A 20321-nucleotide genomic window follows, 5' to 3' on the forward strand; every position below is an offset into this window, starting at 1 on the left:
ATTCCGCTGAAGTTATTCTATAGCTATAAAATACTATATAAACTCATCTAAATTATTTATAACTTACTAATTAAAATATTTTATTGTAAGCATTCAGCTTTTAAAATATATTTATAAAAATACATTAACCAAAATGCAATAAACAAAGACAATGATTGCCAGTAGTATGGAATGTCTTCAGCTTCCTCATCCATGCTAGCTTCCATGAGCTTTCTTCCCACTCTAAACTTCTGTGCAATTAAACAACTGGAAGTAAACAAGATCAATTTATCTGATTTACGGCTACAGAGATGCAATATCAATCCCTGTTTGTCTCAAAACAAAATAATGCAAACAAAATAAGGATCTTTATACCACATATGATGGTGCAAAAATCTTGTTAGATAGAAAGTGATATTTTAACTTATAGTATAAGCTTCAAGTTTCAAGCTACAATTCAAATTCTATGAAGCACTGCTAACTTTATGTGGAGCCCTAAACCTTTTTGGTTCCTATTTATCAGTTCCTTTTTGACAGATGGAATGTCTTCACTGTGTCCCTCCTTTCCTCTATATGTTTAGCTATGTCCCTATGGAACGGTACTGCCTGTGAGCACACAGAAAAAGAGACAGTATGAACAGAATATTCAGTAAATTACTACATTATCAACATACACTGGGTGTAAAAGCAAAACTAGGAGATCAAGTGAAGTGATTATCCCCTTTCATTCAGTACACACAAGGCCAGACCAGGGACAGACACTGTGTACAGCTTAGGACACGCAGTTACAAAGCGCTGAAGAACTGAACACGTACCTAAAGAACCACTAAGACGGTTTGGGGGCTGAAGCACACAGAACATGAGAAGAGATGCAGGGAACTAGGTTTGCTTACCCTGTTAAAAAGAGAAAGCCAAGGAGGACGCTAATCACAGTGTTTCACTATCAAAAGTAGAAACACACAGATTCTTTCAAAAAGTACAGAATAACAGCCATAGATGCTGTGGAATCTCCATCCTTGGATATTTTCAAAACTACACTGGGCAAAGTCTTGAGCAACCCAACTCAACTTTGAGGTTTAGCCTGTTTTGAACAGGAGGCTAGACCAGATAACCACCTGAGGCCCTTTTTTCCAATTTTCCTAAGGTTCTACTCTATTTGAAGAAATACTGCATGGATCACAGATGCATGCAATTTTACCTGTAAAATGAAATTACATTTCAAAATCCATTCATATTAAAAATTGAATTTTGCCAGTCCAGTCTCAGTCTTGTCGAAAATGCAAAATTTGTAGTGCCAAGAGAGGTTTCTGTTGGACATTTAAGAAAAATGTCTTCACCAAAAACCATTAGAACACACTGAAGAAGAAAGTGGTGGAGTCATCATCCCTGGAGGTATTTAGAAGACATTCAGATGTGGTGTTTAGGGACATGGTTTAGTGGTGGACTGGGCAGTGTTAGGTTAATAGCTGGATTTTGTAGGTTTTTTCCAACATAAATGAGTCTGTGAATCACACCTTGCAATCTGTAAAAGAAAGGGTAACTTACACGAACTCTTCAAATGACTAAACTGTTGACCAATATCCACAAAAGGTGCAACTGGCCCAAGTTTTGACTAAGAACTCAGGGTTGGGCAAAGCCTGGGCAGATCCCTTTTTCTTTCTGTTCTCCCATTCTTGGATTATCTGGCCTTCCCTACATTTCACCATCTCTTCTCATTTAGCTAGATCTCAACCCAGCTGCAAACTCTCTTTTTCACTTCCCAAACATACATGAGTCATCCCTTCCCTTCTCTGCTGCTACACTCAGTGCACTGGCAAGTGCCAGACACTGCTTCATCTGCTGAACTTTGCAAAACCATTCTACACTTGAGTCAACTTAATTTGCTGGCTGTACACCAAACACAAAGTGCTGGCGTAGGAATGCTAATGCAAGGCAATACCAGAAAAGGGTGCATAACTCTCCCAACGTCATCATGCAGGCAAGCAGTAAGGAAAAACGCTTTTTAAAAAAATTCCAAATTAAAAATAGTGGAAGTAATCAAGTAAGTTAATATTAAAATTGAGTTTAGTAACAATACAACCCCAAATTTGCTAGTGATAGCAAAGCAGTGAACTCAGGGACTGGGACATTGTTTTCAGTCTTTTGACAAAGGCTTTCCAAGTGGTAAACATTCAGTTGTTCTGTTTTATTGAATATCTTATTCCCAGGTGAAGCCAATTAATTTTTTTCACACAGTTTTTTTCACAAAAATTCCTTAATGCAACTGTAACCATATTTTTAGGGCTTGCTGGTGAGTAATCAGGAGTCTAAAGCTATAGCTAGTATTTTCTTAGTGTTTTGATAGTTGCAAAATGGTCAGGCAAGGTTCCCTTGTGACTTGACTAATAGATCCTAAATTATTTAAAGCAGGAAAAATGCACCTTTTGTAAGCAAATGCTCCAATAAAAACTATGATGGAGACACCCTGTTTGCATGGTTCTAGAGGCAAAGAAAGGCCTAGTTAAACACTGTGAAACAGACGGGTGCAAATTCTACAATCAGAAGGAAAATACATTAGGAAGTCTCAAAGAAAGTGCTCCAGAGCACTTGGGAGCCTGGTAGCACAGGACTTTCTGAAAATCTTGTCCTATTTAAATAATTATGGTGAATGGGCAAGAAGTCACCAGTGACATACTTAAGTCAATACTTTGAAAATAATTATTTAAAATTAAGATATTAAAATTCAAAAATCATACCATGCTTTACCATGGGAGAGCAGTTGTTTCTCACAAGTTAAGGACATTTACTATATTCATAGGCTCTCATTGCATTTCTTAATTCTGTCAGACTCAAGTTGTGCCATATAATTGCTCTGTGTAACACCTTGTGTGCTGCACAGTTTCACTTAGATGACGCTAAACTTTGTGAAGAAAATAATCTAGCACCAAATGAAGGATATATAATGTATGAAAGCCAAGTCTGATACTTGGAAGTTGAGTTTGTTGGCTCCATAGTAACCACTTCACCTCACTGCCTATGCAGACATGCTTTGCATTTTAGTTCACTCTTACAGACTTGCTCTCTTGTTTACTTCCATTGTCTTTGTGAAAAAGCAGAGACAGAATTAGTACAAAGCTATCACAGACTAGGACAAGACACGCTAAGATTCTGAATGGACTTCTGAAAAGTATTTTTTAAATTCTGTGCTTGAAGTCAACATAAATATAACAAATATGCAGCTTAAGGATAAGTCTTGTTGCTGCAAATGAGGAGTTTGAGGAGTTGCTGCATCGTAGTAAGAGGTTACTTCTAAGAAAAATTAAAATAACTACTTTAAGAACATTTACTCTATTTTCCATAAGTAAATGGGTATGCCTTGCCAAATCATTCTATAAAATCAGCTCAATTACATTTACGTAAGTAGCAGCAAATGCCCTCAGAGTAGAAGACAGGAATGAGAAAGGGGAGAATTCTTTTACTACCTGTAAGGTCTATCAATACAGGTAACTTCAAGATTCACATCCCAGCATAGTCCTCTCACTGCTCTGGGCACCCAGGGTTGTTATAAAAATGTCAGTGTATCTACCCTAAGCTTTAAGGCTTGCTCAGTCAAGCATCACTAGGATGAAAAAATTACAGTTTTTGACATATGCTTTGTGAAAAAGAAATCTATACATTCAAATTTAACTGTACAATAAACTAGCCCCCTATAGCATTCAGCACAAAAATACCCTTTTCAATACAAAGGTTACACGATTATGCTGTTCTGTTATATATATAGAAATATGTTTGAAATATACATGAATTATGGCTCTCCTCTTGGGAGTAATCAGTCAGACTGGTCACAGTATTACTGAGGATAAAATTGATGAAGAGGAGCTCCCAGTAAGACAGGAAATCTTTATTTTCCTTCAGAAACTATTTGAAAAAATATATAATGTTTTATAAACATGAAACAGGACAGAAGCAGAACTGTTTCCTCTTTATCTTGCTGACAAGCAATGGATGGTGGTGCCAGTATTTTCAACAAATCTCCGTCTAAAACGTATAGTGACCAAGAACAATTTGTTTCAGCTTCATTCTAAAGGTGTGCCTGTTCCACTTTACTGTTTATAAAAAAATGACTGAAGTTATTTTAAAAATTTTCTCAAAGCATACAATGACCTACAGTTGTCTCCTTATGCAAATATTTAATCCAATTTATTTGGAAAGATTCACCCTTGCTTTATAATCATGCTAATAAGGAGACTACTGGGTCAACTACATACAATTATAATATATTCTGCACTATGCTGATTCCCAACAGAGGCCCTAATTGGTGACAGATATTAATGCAATCCTCCTATACACCAAATTTCTAACAATTACAGAAAGAACCAATTCCCTTATTTAGGGAGAGGCAGAGTGCTCCTTTAAATTCCTGAAATAAACACCTTGTGCTCATTAGTTTGAAATGCTGTCTCAAAATTATCATTTCTCTTTAGACACTAGAAAAATAAACACTAAAGAAGTTACTTGTCACAGTTCTAAAGAGTGCAGTGAAAAAGGGATTCCCCTTGAACTGGCATTGGGAAAAATTCTAGAGAAAACATTTGTACAGAATATGAAACTGAAATGCTTTTGTATTTATATTATTGAATGACACCAATATTAAATTTCCATTACTGCATTCTCTTACAGGTAAAGAAAATCTGAGGATGCATTAACTGTATTTGTACTTCTGCCACACCAGTTACAGAGAGACTTTATACTGAGATCACAAGACAAAGTAAAAAAAAAATCTGATAATGTTTGAAAGTTTACTGAAAAGCTTCCTTTTCAGTACAACTGTTTTCCTGTACAGTATTTATCATTTTTCTCCCTAAAAATTAGCAATACCGTAATAAAATTGGCATACACCCAAATGTCGTGATCAATGCTTCCGAGACCTGTCAGTACTATCGGTTTTATATGCAAAACATTTAATAATATATTTTACATTCATTAGAATGAATGCCTAGCTGAGGTGGCCTCCTAGGTGATTATCTTGAATTATTAACTCATTCTAGTGAGTCATTAATTCACAGAAAATGACCAGCTGCTCTGAAGGCATCACTGAATTTACAGGTTTATGTCAGATACAGAAAATGTACGGTTACAGGGTACTAAGGAAGTTTGCTAAATATTAGTAGACCTCATAAAAGAATCATTTGGCAATAAAATATATTGTCAGGTATTTCATTAAAAGCATAAGCTGTGCATGACAGATCTAATTACATGAATTCTGCAGCTAACAGCACACATCACAAAACTGGTATGTATTTTAACCGTGTTTCCCAAATGATGAATTGACTAACACCACAAGCAAGGATCACAGTGTGTAACCTAAGAAAAAAATGGACCCATGGCTAAACCTACACTGACCCCAGACACAGATCCAAACACAGGCTCTCTTATGATGTTTGTGAAGCACAGGCAAGGGTCAACAGTACGGTTAAAAGCCCCAAAACCAAACCAACCAACAAAAACCCCAACCCATGGGTCTGAATAAAATCCCTCTGTATTATGATGATGCCAGGGTACTCAAGTTTGGAAGTTTTGTCCTTTCTGACAACATTCAACTTAGGAAGCATGTAAATACTCTATTTGCTATGGCAGAATGTATCAGACTAAGGAGAAAGCTCTAGGAGCTACATAAAACAATCACATTAATATAAAATCTCTACACGTGAGCAAGAAATCCCAGATACGGAGATATCCTAATCTTTGTGAAATGTGACCATGTTAAATTTTCACAATTTCAAAATTCTTTAAAATTTATTTCCCAAGATAACAATGGAAACATTTAGACTCAATACATTTTTACATCCATAACTTGATCGATGTGGTTGCTATTACTTATTGATATTAGTTTTCCTAATTAACTGGTCTATATTTTTAGCTGCTAGCTTATTAAACAATAGTAAAATGTCAGGAACTTCAAAATGCATTGAGAAAAATACAGAAAGACTAGTAGTGACCCACTGGGTAAGTAGGTGGCTATTATTAGATATATCACTTAAAAACACTACTTAAAACATGTGGATCATTCATCTGTTTAAAACCATGTAACGATCAATGTTGTAAGCTAACTCTACAGTCAACTTCCAAAACTTAATGTATTATGGACTCCACTAATCTGTTTTTATCTTTCATATTGCAATTTCAAACTAAAATTCAATATCCAATTAAACCCCTTTATTTATATGCAAGCTACTTAAATTCCTTAATACAATTTTATTCTTTACATGTTGACTCAAACATTAGATTTAAGTCCACTGCAATTGAAACAAAGTATGTTTGCAGCTAAAGGATTTGATCTTAAAATGGACAAAATGTATGACATGAAGTGAATTAGTTATTGAAGATAATTGCTGTGAAGTGTTCAGGACTTGGACATGAACCACCTAGTATCTGTATCCACAGTGAAGGCAGGTGGATGGGGAGAAAGAAGTGAAGGAAAAGTTCTGCACTTTCTAGTGCAGATGGCTAGATGACAAAATACAGTTGGTACATCATGAGAAAGCTCTGAGTAGAGAATTACCACACAATGATTTGAACCACCAACATACAAAGTTGCTGTTGGAAAGGCATCTGTAATTCTAAGCTGTATCTTCCTCTGAAAAAGGAAATACATTACACTGTTAAGATAACACGTGGAATATCGTCTTCCAGCCTGACCAAATTAACTCCTCTGAATTTTGTTTCTGATTTAAAAGTGCTAATTTTGACTCAGGTATATCATTCAACGTTGCACAATGTGTCTTGGCTCATGCCAAAAACACACGGAATAGTCCGGTTTTGAGAAAGATTACTCAAACTGCAGCAGGTGCAGTGGAAGACCATTAGGATGACGAAGAGAACAGAGTCTGTTTTGCAAAACTGAGACAGACTACAAAATTTAGACTAAGAAAAAAATATATGAGTGGTTTTATATAAGCATCAGAAGCATAAATACTACAAGAAGTTAATTAAACTAGATAACAGTACTGGCACAAGAAGAATTTGCATCCATTAGCTAGGAACAGACTTAAGAGTGAAAATGTGAAATTTTCTGGCCATGAGAAAAATGAAAAAATACCTTATTGAAATAACATTCTACAAGAGTAGCAACAGCAAACACAGCTTTACATGTTTATCTTTTATAGCCTATGATCCTGTTGTGCTGACCATGACAGAGGACTAAATGTGACCTGAGGGAAATTGTTTTTCTGTACTCCCTTATTTTTTTTTCCTACTGAAATGACAGCTGAAATAATTAAATTCTGTAACCAAAAATCTAAATCTATATATATATCTGCTACCAAAAATAACAGTGTAAATATACCCCAAGTAAAAGAAACATTGAAATACAAAGAGACTTTGAAGAGATTGCCAAATTATTTCAGATTTGCAAAATTAACACCACAGATTAATCCTTGTATTGGAAGAGAAGCTCAGTACAGGAAATAGGGGTTAGACAATGTGCCCTATTTGATGACTAGGAATGCACTGGGTATTGAACTTTATGCACATTTGTACGCATGGTGAAAATTATTCCTATCACCTGCATCCATGGCAAGAAGAGGGCAGTTTCCTAAACTACAACAGAGAAGGCAAATTAGAGGCTTGATAGTAGCTGACAAAACATGAAATGATTTTTCACATTAAGCACCAGACCACTAAGTATCAAAACCAAGCTTTCCTTGAGGGAAGAGGTAAAAGTTTATCAATAGTCTCACTACATCTTTGGGCTTTTAATTCCAATGAATATCACAAGGCTATTTTCTTTGGGAATATGGCCCCATTTAAGTCAGTGTTGGACAAATACACAACCTAGGAAAATAAAAACCATAAGCTATCAAGAACTGAAAAATTCTTCTTTTTGATCTAAGAAATGGTAACATCAGAACGTGAGTGCAGAACGTAGACTGTGTACAGAGATTACTGAATGGACTCAGTTTATAATTTTCCACTCTACACAGCCTCCTCTGATTTTATAAGATTTGTTTTATAGCAAATATTAGCTGGTCAACAGTGTCACTGAAGATATATGGACTCAGAAGTCTAAGTAAAAAAATAGTTAAGTGAATACAGCTTATTTGAGAGCAAGGTTTTGTTTCTTCTCTTAAATAAGCACTCTGAAGATTACATTAGGAAAACATCACTCTGAAACAATTGAGATAAAAACTAGAATGGTTCCAAGTTAAATGCCTAAACAACATATACTCTCAATTTCATTATACTAAACAAACCTTCCAATAACACTTCACTTAGCAAGCCCCTGCAGGGAATCTTTTTCAATCAGTCTGCTCTGCAAAATACTACTGGTATAGTAACCACAGCAATTTCACAAAGGCTGGTAAACTGCACAGTGCGCATCCACCTTCAGAGCTGCTATCCAAACCTATAAAATCCGTAAGAGAGAAAGAAATGCAGATAACCATGTAGCTTACACGTTCCAGTAAATTCCCTCTTCCTTAAACACTAAGCAACATTGCCTTGAGGGCTGTAGGCAAGCATGTATGGCAACAAGTAGACCGAGAAACAAAGAAAGAGTTGTTTCTATCATTGTGAGAACAAGATACACCTATTAAACCGCAGTCTGCATAAGCTCCGGCGCATACTGATCACCGTGGCATATCCTAAGAATGAAAAGAACTTCAATGTGACCTATATTCTATGTCTTCTTAGAGCCTGGGAAGCACCCTTGAATCTAATTTTAAAAGCTACCATGTGAAACCAGTTAGGGTAGGATGCACTAAGTGAATCACTTTTGAAGGCCTCTCCTGTAACAAGCTACAGAGATGAAATAGCTTTACAGATTTACTGCCTAATAAAAGGAAAGGGAAAGTCTGAAAAATATGAAGAAACCATGAATCATCATTTTCCAGTGAAGATGTGACTTGAAATTTTAGTTATATCATACTATTGTACTACATATATTTTTTATTTTTGTGTTGTATTCTCATCACATGTTCTGTTACAACTGCATTATTAAAACTCCACTAACAGACTAGGTGCCAATTTAACTGCTTTACTATCTGATCTTGCTCAAAGGAAACACAATTATTTGAACACTATTATACTTTAACATCAGCACTATAATAAATGGAACTGTAATACAACAGTGGAATCATGGGAAGCTGTCAAGACAAAGGTGATCAAATCCTTTGTATTAAATTGTGTATATTATATTTGAGAAAAATCTGTGGCTTTGTTGAATTTACCACCATCACATACACAATCCCTGCTGCCCTTTGAATTAATCCTGCGGGACAAATTTAGTTTTTACTGTAAAAGCTACTAAATGAAGTGTGCATAATGATTTTCTTACATTTTAAATTGCTCTTTTAATTAATTTATTTCCTCAGCATACTTTACTTTCTACTGAAGTGACATTACTGAGTGTCTCAAATGTTTTTTACACTACAGGGGAAGAAAAAAAGAAAAGTAATAGATACAAGAAATAACACCCCAGTGTGGGAAGTAGAGGGGAAAAAATGTCACAGGTTGTAGCAGGACTGGGGAGAGGTTAAGAGCCTTCACTGCTTCAAAAACACAATTTAAAAAGGAACTGACATGTGGCAATACAGCTTCTATATTGTAACATCATGACTTGGTCTCTCTTGACTTGCAGGGTTCCTGGAGAAGCATGTTACAGGGATTAAATCCCTTTGAATGTTAATGTGTTCCTCTTTTGAACCACAAAGAATATTAATCCTACTCCCCTCATCTACCAACAGCTGCACTGTTTTTTCCTACTTGACAGAGCGGAACCAGATATCATGGCATGATTGACCTGAATGTAAATATTGCTGTTTGGTTTTGAACTGCTGGCTTTTTGCAGAAATTTAACAAACCAAGCATCAGCTTACCTGCAGCACAATTAAGTGTTCAGGCACCTAGCAACCTCTTTCTAAACAATGACATCAGAAAAATTGTAAAACTAATTTATTATCCCATTAAGAAAATGAACACACTTTATGATCCCCTTGAACACTGAGAGTGCCCAGTATAGGAAATCAAACTGAAATGTGTCCAGAGAAAGGGCATACGTGTGTGTACACAAATACACATGCATATGTAACAACACAATTATGGAAAAGTGAGTCAAAGACAACAGTTCAGTTCAGCCATGACTCCACCATAGACATCTAGAGTCATAGACAAAAACTTTAAGAATTCATCTCAACCCTACACATAACTCTCATTCAGCTACTTCATAGAGTTTGTGAAAGGACTGATTCTAACAAAAGCTAGATAACATAAGACAAGAATATGCATGATGACCCTAAAAAAATCCACTAAATTTCCATTAATCAAAATAAATATTTTCACACATTTGAAGAGTCTTCAGTCAGATGAACTGCCAGAGTGTTTCTCATTCAGATTTAAACATACAACTGACTGATAAGCTAATATGAAACCTGGTCTTTATATAATTCTTTAAGAGTCCCCAACTTCAAAGCTAGGAAACAAATACTGCACTTACTATTCTGAATTTTCACATACATTTTGGCTACCTCTGTTCTTGGAATTGTTTAGAAATATCAACACTTCGGAGGCAGGTTATATATAAACTAATAAACTACACAGTTTATGTTCAGGAAACAGATTATGGTGATTAATGGAAGTCCCCAATCAATGAAAAAATTCTTAAAAGGCCATCCTTCTGACACCGGACTACGATTTTGAAGCCTTCGGCATAAATTATTATTTACACTTCATGCACACTGGGCTGATGCAGCTTTCAAAAATCACAGTACTATCAAAAACATCTAACAATGTTATGCTTCATTTATTCAGTAGTTCAAAAGCAGTTCAATCTGTTAGACAGTGTACATACAGAAAAGAGCAAGAATTTCCATATACACTACATATATGTTACTGGCCAAGGAACTTAAAATTACACTTGCAATCCATTTTCAGAATAAAGATGCTTAACAAGAATCTACCATTCCCATATTTATTATAGGAACTATAAGAACAGAGAGTTACCAATATTAACATATTTTAAGAAGAAAGCTATTTTAAGAAAGAATATGACTGCATTTAGGATTCTATCTATTCTAAAATATATTTATGCATATGTATTTCTTTCAATTCATGTTGGATATTTTGGCAGAGAAAAAACTCTTGAGTAACTTGCATTTTCCAATGAGGTACCATTAACTCCCAGGAAAATAAGGGTAACGGTCTGCTACATGGACAGAGGCTCTTTGTGGTGGATTTATAATCTGAGCTAGAACGCTGCATGAAGACAGTTATGGAGCATTTGCCATGTAGTAGCTTGCTAGCTGGACATCCAAGTACACCCCACACAAACCAGATAATTATGGAAATAGAGATGTGGTAAGAAAAGTGTAATCTGGGAAAAGAAAAGCATGCCCGACATGAAAGATGGTTTCTGTAAGAATTCAAGTGTTTAAATATTCCTGGTTGGGTAGAAGAGATATTTTTCAGATTACATGAAAAAGTTAGAATCCAAAAAGTTAGCATCTAGTTCTACTACAATGAACTGTTTTAGTACTGAGAACACATTTAGTTCTTTATGGCTGACAAAAATGAACTGCATCCTAAGCCCTTGCTTTCTAGGAATTAAAATACATCAGATAGAGAAGAATGATGAACTTGGGAAACAGGGTTTGTAAGATTAGATGGGAGGGCTTTGTCTAGACTCTGGAGCAAGGAAAAAATAAAGTAGACTTCATTCCAGCTGTGTGTGTGTCTGAAAATACTGGATCTAATCTCTATTAACACAAATTATACAATCTCTAGTCTGGTAAACTGAACTTAGAAGTGAACATAGATGAAATAAATACCAGTCTTACTGCATTTCACACAAGTCTGACAATTCAGAAACGATGTTAAGACAAAGAATTGTGTAAAGCACGTGTAGAAGTTAAAAATCATGTTGTTTATTCAGGTATCTTTCAGGTAAAAGCAAAGACCAATTTCCATGTACTTTCAACTCAAGTAAAGAGGGGGTGGAAAGGTGAGAAGAGAAAGAAAACTTCTTCACATAGATTAACACTGACCCATTCAATCAGTTAAGGAGCAGCTTGGAACAGCTCCTGAGGCTAAAGCAGCTCCCTGCCCAGTTTTGTTTGGCCAGATGGAAAATGAACACATTTCAGGATTTCAAGCAGTGCTTTGGCTTGGAATCCAATGTGTTACTCCACTTTTAGGTTTAAAAAACCCTCAAAACTTATTTGCTTATTTCAGATAGTAGTTGATTAAAATGTTTTGAGGATAACAAGATGTATCATACTGGGAAGGTTGTGGAGGGCAGTCAGATAAGGGAGGGTGTCCTGAACAAAAAGGGGAAACAGTAAAATGAAAGGAATTTCAGAATCTCTTGAACCTGCCCCTCCATGGGAGCCCTTCCCCTTCACCCCGTAATTTCTACAGAGCTTTTACAGAGCTGAATTATTTCATCACCTTATAAATGTTGAATCAAAATATGGAAATATGATGGCTTTTTTCAGATTAAATTCTAGCTGTTTCTTTGTACCAATGCTTCTCTTTACCACCTCTTAATCTAAAGAATTTTTCTCTCTTTCATCTTATACTCATTTATCTGTTAGCCTTTAAACTTCAGTATTACTCAAGTACATTACAATGATAAAGATATTACACAGTCTTCCAATGGACACCATCAGAAATTCTGTATGTGATCCAGGTACATCTTATTACTCAAAATATGCTACTACTTCTTCCAGCATTTGAGGCTAATGCCATCATATGAATTAATATGACAGAAATGTAACAGATGCTTTCACTAAACTTAAGTGATTCAATCCTATGCTCTCTTTGTTGAAGGTCTCTGGTTCAGTCACCCTTTGTCATCTTTTCTGCCACAGACCTGCATCAGATATTTAATTAAAATAAATACTAATAGTTTTAAATTAGTATGCACTGCAAGAAGTACTCTTTGAAAACTTGGAGAACTGCAGAGTAATACAGGAGCACTGGAGGACTAAAACCCTATGGTTAAAAAACTACTTAAGAAATTCATTTGCTTTGTTCTTTGCTTATCAGGGTCACCAAGAGAGGCTGTAATACAATAAAATAGCATGCACTGTTGATAGGACACTGCTTTATCCTCAAGAGAATTTCTTTTGCAGTTGTCCTCTGAGTTTAATCTTACTGCTGCGGCATCCCTTACTCTCCTTACTAGCCCAGAACCAGGGTAAAGCTGAATAAGCTATCAATGGAAAGATTTAAAAAGTAGACCATAAACTGAAGTTATGCACTAAGAGAAAGAACACTGAAGTGTACCTCTCGTTTTTTTCACATTTTTCAATATTGACAGATTTTTACATTACACCATCTATTCAGTGAAATAATGCTCAGTGAAATGCCAGTTGTAAGCAGAAGTCAGAGGCAATTTACAACTCATACAAGGTTTCCTTCCAGACAGAGAAGAAAGCAACAGCAGAAGAGCTTAGGTTTGTATTGAGGAGACTAAGATTTTTAAGCCTTTCTAGTTCTGTAATGGCTATAGAAGCTAAAAATATCCTTTCTTACCCCATCTGTCCTAGATTTCCTTTGTGTTACCAAATCATTTGTTTAGTTTTGATTCAGAGATTAAGACCATGTTTTTTCTCAGGTATAAAATTGGAAAATATTTACTCAAGGAGAAGATTTCAACTTACCTGATGAAGATCACTACCCAAAACATATTCCTGGAAGTAACCTGGTGCAGCAGATGATGCTCTAATTGCTTGCCACAGCTTATACTGACAGCCTCCAATATAATGGGACTTAACACCAGGAAAGTGGTTGTAGTTTCTAAACACAAATGCTTTCAGTGGTGTTCCTCTGTTTACAATGGTGCTTACTGCAGCTACCTAGTAAATGAGGAGGAACAAAATTAGTTATATAAGAGGAAAATAACAACCATAATATGAGAACGAAAGCTTCCCAGCATATGAAATTCAACTGATACGTTAATGCACCTCTGGAATCTTACTAGGTTCATTATTTATTAACATTTTTATAATGTCTATCTAAATTTTAAAAAGTGAATGTAAAACAGAAACAAGAGACCCAAATATGTAAAAAAAATGCTATATTTAACCTTCAATTAATTGTTTCGCCAGCTATTCCATTTCTACGAATATCTACGATATTTAACCAAAATGCTGGTGTCAACTATGTGATTTTAAAATATTTTTCCTTTAGGAATAGTACTTCATTCTCAGAAGTCTGTAACCAGCAATACAACAATGCCATTAAACAGGAATGTCAGAACTGCCAATCAATTTCTTCCTCCAAGAAAATGATTACTTAATATTGCAACCGGAATTATAGAATTGCAGGAACAATCTCTCTTGCACAAGAATCAAACGTTAGTCTTTCAAGTTTTTTTTGTAAGGATACCGAAATGCCGGTAACAGAAATCACATATGTTCATCTAAGTGAAAAGCCAAATGGTATTTCCATTGAAAAAAACCCCAACTATAATGGTAAAAAGATTACAGATATGATCACAAGAAGAAAGTACATATAGTTATGGGTCAGTGTTAGAATCTGCAAGACCTTTAGAGGGGATGCAGCCAGCCTGGCGGGCACTGTCAGAACAACACTTTAGCAGCCAAGTGGGTGTTCAATTCTATCTTGTTTACTATTTTACAGAGTAGGGTGTTTTCATGAAATGTTACTCAACAGCACAGCTGATGCTGTGATATCACTGTATGCATTTTCACTCTTCAGCTACTTAATTTAAATAATTTTATTCACTGTAAATTCATCCTTATAGAAAACAAAAGTATAACTTCTGCATTACAATGCAAAAGCAAAACACTGCCTGATATGCACTCCACCATTTGATGGAGGAAAAGCTTCCTGTTTTTCTCAAAAGGATGGTTTAAGCACTAAGCACTACCAGAAGCAGTAAGGAAAATAACTTCAGAAAATTTAATAGAAAATGTATTAAATGGGTGCTTTTATTTTTGGCAATACCCATGTACACTCCATGACGCAGTCTAAGTTGCAAAGGGCTCAGCACCTTCTGGAAAAATCCATCTTGCCATGAATTTTACAGCAGCAGAGCATATAACTGCATGTTTTTTCTTGAATTTGCTGTGCCTTGTAAAGAGTGCCACCACTGACAGCACTATAAAGCAATTACTGGGAACAGCTAGTTTCAACTCTATTTATATTCACATTTTATTACTGAAGAACATGGAAGGAAGCCAAAGATCCCGGTTCAAAGATAACTTTCAAGTCAACATAGGATAGCTTCTCTCTCAGAAAGCAACATACCACACCAGCCTTTTCATATCCTTGTTTTAGACATGGACTAGGAATGCAGTCAGTAAGGCACATGTTACTAAGTTTAGAAAAATGTGAATATCTTCCATTTAACAGTAAAGCATTGAATATAGTGCTATGACACCAAAACACCTGTTAATTACAGATTGTTCTGAAATACATCCTATTATATTTCTCTTCTTTCTTCACACCCTATCCTTCACCAAAAATAAAATACCCATGCTTTCTCATCTTTCATTCTCGTGCTGCTGCTGTATGTAACACCCCTCCCATGACTTGGTGTCTTTTCTATCATACAGGAAGAGAAGAGATCTTGGGGCCTAAGAATGTCACCGGAGAAAACCAGGTACTCCAAACAAAGTGAGAAGAAACCCTGTCCTCTCACAACACAGTAACACAGATCACAGCTGACATGACAGGATCTCCAAACACTAGAATTCTTACATGAAAAACACAAGCTTTGCACAACCCCAAAATGCTGACCCAGTATTTCTATGCTTACAAGTTTTTTAACATCTCTGCAATACATTCCAACTAGAAGTAGTACAATTATGAGAAATCACTGCAGAAATTTAAGAATCTAATTTTTATCCTTTAAAAGCATGGGTTATCACACATGGAAGCCTGAAGAGCACTTCAACATTCATGCTGTCTATACAATATTCTTCTAGGTATAGAATTTACTCAGAACTCTTAAAAATACTTGTGAAATACACAACTAATATTTACCTTAGAAAACTGTACTTACCTTTGGACATTTGGACTTTCTTGCTGTTTCAATCATAAGATTTGAGCCCATTTTTTCTCTACAAAAAAATGTAAAAAATTGAAAACGCTCCATCAGTTAAGCATGAATGAGATGTACATTTTTATCATCCTTATTTCCGAGACCTTTGCATTTAAAAGAAGCAAGGCTTAACAATCAGATTTCTACAATTGACTTCAATGGACTGACATTTCAAACCTTCTGGTCTGTTGGAAATAAGTCTGAGGAGTGACTGAAGAGGTCTTGATTCAAGTTACTCAGTTCACATATGTAATCATAAATCATGAGGATTACTCAACTACATAGTTACACAAAATACTTTGCTACATTTAGGAATCAAAAAACCAACATCCTTATTAAGTGGTTCTACAGTAATGAAAAATCACTCTTCTGTAGTTACAGAAACAAAAGCTAAAGAGAGAAAGATGGCATTCCATATGATTTAGAAGAAAGTTACAACATCTACATGTAATCTTCCATAAAAGTAATCCAATATGCATTTACCATCCCTTTTTGAGGCAAAATTTTTTTCACATGAATACATTTTTATAAATCACACTAATGGTCAGCACTGTAATTTCTCATCCTATCGGCATCAGGGTCAGTATTCCTGTTGCTAACCAGAAGGCAGCCCTTCTGCACAGTAGAGGAGACTGGAACAAATTACCATACTAGCCAATAATAGCACCTCACCATGTATTTCAACTTTGATTTGTTTACAATTAAGGTATAAAACTCCTGCAGAATGGGTGGTCACCCATAATGTTTCCAAACAGGGTTTCCATTAAATCAGCAAGCTTTTTTCCATACTGCCACGCTTTTAAAGTAAGGCTATTCCATGTGCTGTTGTTACGAGATCATCCATCTACAGCTTGCACCCATGACAGGACGTAGTAGCACTTCCGCTGTTAAAAACAACACCTTTATCGACCTACTCAGGTCAGAAAATAAAAGAAGTTTTAAAGTCAACTGCAGCAGCAGTCCTCCATGCAGACAGTAGACTGTATGTAACGCAGTGCTTGTGCTCGAGGCACGAGCTCTGGCGTGCCCCAGGTCAGAGAGAGCCCAGCTGCGTTACTTCTGTGCGTCGCTGAAGCGACTTCGGCATCAGGAAAAGAGCTGCTGGCTGGGCTGGCTCGCTGGCTTCTCTGCAGAGGGAACACGGCAGGAGCCGATGGGATCGGCTCACGTTAGCTCAGAGACAAAGAAGAGAGAGGCTGTTCTGGTCTGACTCCTAACAGGTTTGTTGCTAGAAGTTTCGCAACTCGAACAAGCTCGGAAGGGATGGAATGCAATGGGATCCTCCCCCGAGGCTTGTCCTCAGTGTTATAGAGCGTTTGAAAACCGTGGTGAAAGGGGAAAACAACCAATGAGTTACAAGCCGGGGGAGGATACAATTTAACAAGAACCACTGGGGGAAACGAGAGGCGGGAGTTATAACAGAGAACCAGTGAACAACCGAGGAACCGGGAATTTTCCCGAACCGGGGGAGGCGGCTTGTACCCGGGCACTGCCCAGGGGGTGCGGCTTAGGCTTCTGAGCCGCCCCTCGACCCACCCTCTGAGTCTGCTCTTTGGGAAACTCGATCCAGGGGAGGGGCTGGGATCGATTGGCATCACGCTGCTCCAGCCCCGCAGTGGGATGGGTCACAGCAGCATGTATGCAATTAGGACAATTTGCTGCTCTTCTACTGGATATTTGTGCTTGAAGGATGGCTGTATACATGGCCTTGACAGGGAGGAAGTAAGGGAGACAGGTTCCAGTCCTATGATGGAAAACGCCTGCTGACACACTTCTTGTACCAGTAGCACTGTTTTATTTTATTTTTGCATTGATTCCAGTCTCAGAATCACCAGCCAGAAGGGGAAGAGTGCCATCTGGACTCACTAACTGATTATAGAAGGAGGCGAAGGCACACAGAACCATCAAGCAGGAATAAAAGAAATGAGACTGACAGAGGTGAGATATCAAAGACATCTACTGATTTGCATCACTTTCATCTACTTGTGAAATGTCTGTATTTTTTCCCAGACCCTGCATGCAAAGATTAAAAAAATGCATAAGCAATATCCTCTGCTTAATTACAGGAACCCTCAAACTGAATAACCATCTCATCACATCTTGTTTTTTATGAAGGCCAGAAACTGGTACTTCAGAGTAGGTACAAGAAATCCCTTAAACCACTATGCAACTTCAGACATTACAGCCTAAGAAATAAAGTTTAATATCACCTCCACATTTATTTTAGTTCTGTTGCTAGCATTAATACTGTAATTGCATATTACATAAATGTATTTCTCTCACTGTTCAATTTTTTTATGAAGTCACAGCAGAAGTAATTCCACAGTTTATTCCCATACTGTGTTAAAAAATAAAGCCTTCTAATTTTAATTTTATTGAATAGTCCCCTGTTACCAAAGAAAAGAAGAAACTGGTAATTCTCAAGATGCCTTACTATCTCAAATTACCACTTTAACTTGTTTGCTTTTGTTAATGACAAAGACTCCTAATGTGTGTTGTCTTTACATCACTGGCTACTTTTCCCCAATCTTGCAACAGAAATATTCTCTAAGATGGGATAACCAGGACTGTAAATAATATTTTAAATGAAACTCTATTATGAATTAATATAATGGCATTATAGTATTTTCAATCCCAACTGTCACACACTGAATCATCTTGTTTGACCACAAGCATACAGATGTTTCATTGAACTGTCCATGACAACACCAAATCACTTTTGATATTAAAGTTACTTTAAATCCTGTAAGCACTTTAGATTTTTCCACTCATCGGTTATTACTTTACACATAATTTCTTTTGCCATCCTATTTTTCCATTTATCTACTTTGTGTTTGTCTGTGACCTATGTCCTCTAGACATGACCTACTTAAACAAGTCTCTTTCACAAACATTGCTCTTTCATTGCTTCAAGTCACTAATATTGCAACATTTATTTCAATAATGCTATGAAGAACATATTGCCAACCATATGCTGGAAGAAACATTCTAATGGGCTACAGCAGTGACGCAAACACTCTGGAGAAAAAGCATTCAATGCAAAAGGCAAAACTGTAACTTTTACCCTCTCCTAACTACAACATTAGTACCACGAAACTATGACATCTTTACCAAACCTACAGGAGAGACTTTTATACCACGTGCTGGTATGGAAGGTGTCGCCCATCTAGTCACTAGAGAGCAGTGTCAATTTATATTTCAATCTGCAAAACAAATACTGAAGTATTATTACTTGTATTCCCAAACACATGCATTATCCACTTTCCTACCAAAAGAGAACGTGTAATTTTTATCTAATGCTCCATACAGTGACTGATTGCTTCTCAAGACTATAAATTCCCAACATGAGATTTTAGCTAGCTTGTGAAAACCTCTAGCTGCTCACCAAATTTCTCCAGTTCTTAAGACAGCATGCAAGAAGAAAATTGTATATGTCAACAACAGTCAAAAGAAAACAGAGAAGTTGGAACTATAAGCCAGGTTCTTAAAAATGCAGTTCAATATAGCATTACATAGACTGGTATGTTGTAAGTAAAATCTTCTGCATAACATAAATGATTAAAACCAGTCCTCAAACTGCAACTCAAGAAATATGTAAGAGGAGTTAAAACAGACACATACAGAGCACATGAAACCAATTCCCTAAAGCACGCTGGATAAAACATCAGTTAACCAAAATTAGTTGTCATTTTCTGAAATGCATTTTATAGCATACCCCATGAACGCATGCAGTGTTAGCCTGATGAAACATCAACTTAGTTATTTTGAGCAAGAACACCTTCTGACAGAAAATACCACCACTGATACTGTGGTAGGACTAAACATGTATTACATATATCTCTACGCTGTCAATGGATTGTCTCTATTTCAAGCAAGGCTGACAAGTTACCATTCAAACTACAAAAACACACACAGCACAGGTACAGCTTTTAAATTCAAAAAAGAACAAAAAGTAGTTTCCCCATGCTCTGACAATGTTAGACCTGACCTTCAATATTGCTATAAAGATATAACCTTACGATTTCCCTCTAAGCTCTAGGCCACCACACCACAGCGAAGCCTCGGCGAATCCCTTCAACAAAATGCTGTGCAGGCACAGCATCTCCCTTCAACATCGCAGGTCACCAACAAGTCATTTGTTGATCAGCACATTTAATTTTTAATTCACTCTATGGATAATGTATTAATTGCCTGCTTTTGTCTATTGCACAGGAGTAGAGCTCTTTACCTCCCTCATGTGCTACAAGTAGTTGCAAAAAAAAAAATATTTTAATTAAAGGCATGCAAAATACTTTCA

At 36.4% G+C, this 20321-nt stretch overlaps 1 protein-coding gene across 3 annotated transcripts in view; it reads right to left on the bottom strand.

The window, feature by feature from the left end:
• Positions 1–20321, bottom strand: part of PNPLA8 (patatin like domain 8, phospholipase A2) — a 38193-nt gene that overhangs the window by 7633 nt on the left and 10239 nt on the right. For all 3 annotated transcript variants that reach the window (XM_082280639.1, XM_082280638.1, XM_082280640.1), the window contains exons 7-8: positions 15986–16043; positions 13617–13811 (exon numbers count right to left, since the gene is read on the bottom strand). In XM_082280639.1, coding sequence (XP_082136765.1) covers positions 13617–13811; positions 15986–16043 — 253 coding nt within the window. The remainder of the gene's footprint in view (positions 1–13616; positions 13812–15985; positions 16044–20321) is intronic.

This window comes from Coloeus monedula (assembly GCF_965178545.1).
Source record: "Coloeus monedula genome assembly, chromosome: 4".
NCBI lineage: Eukaryota > Metazoa > Chordata > Aves > Passeriformes > Corvidae > Coloeus > Coloeus monedula.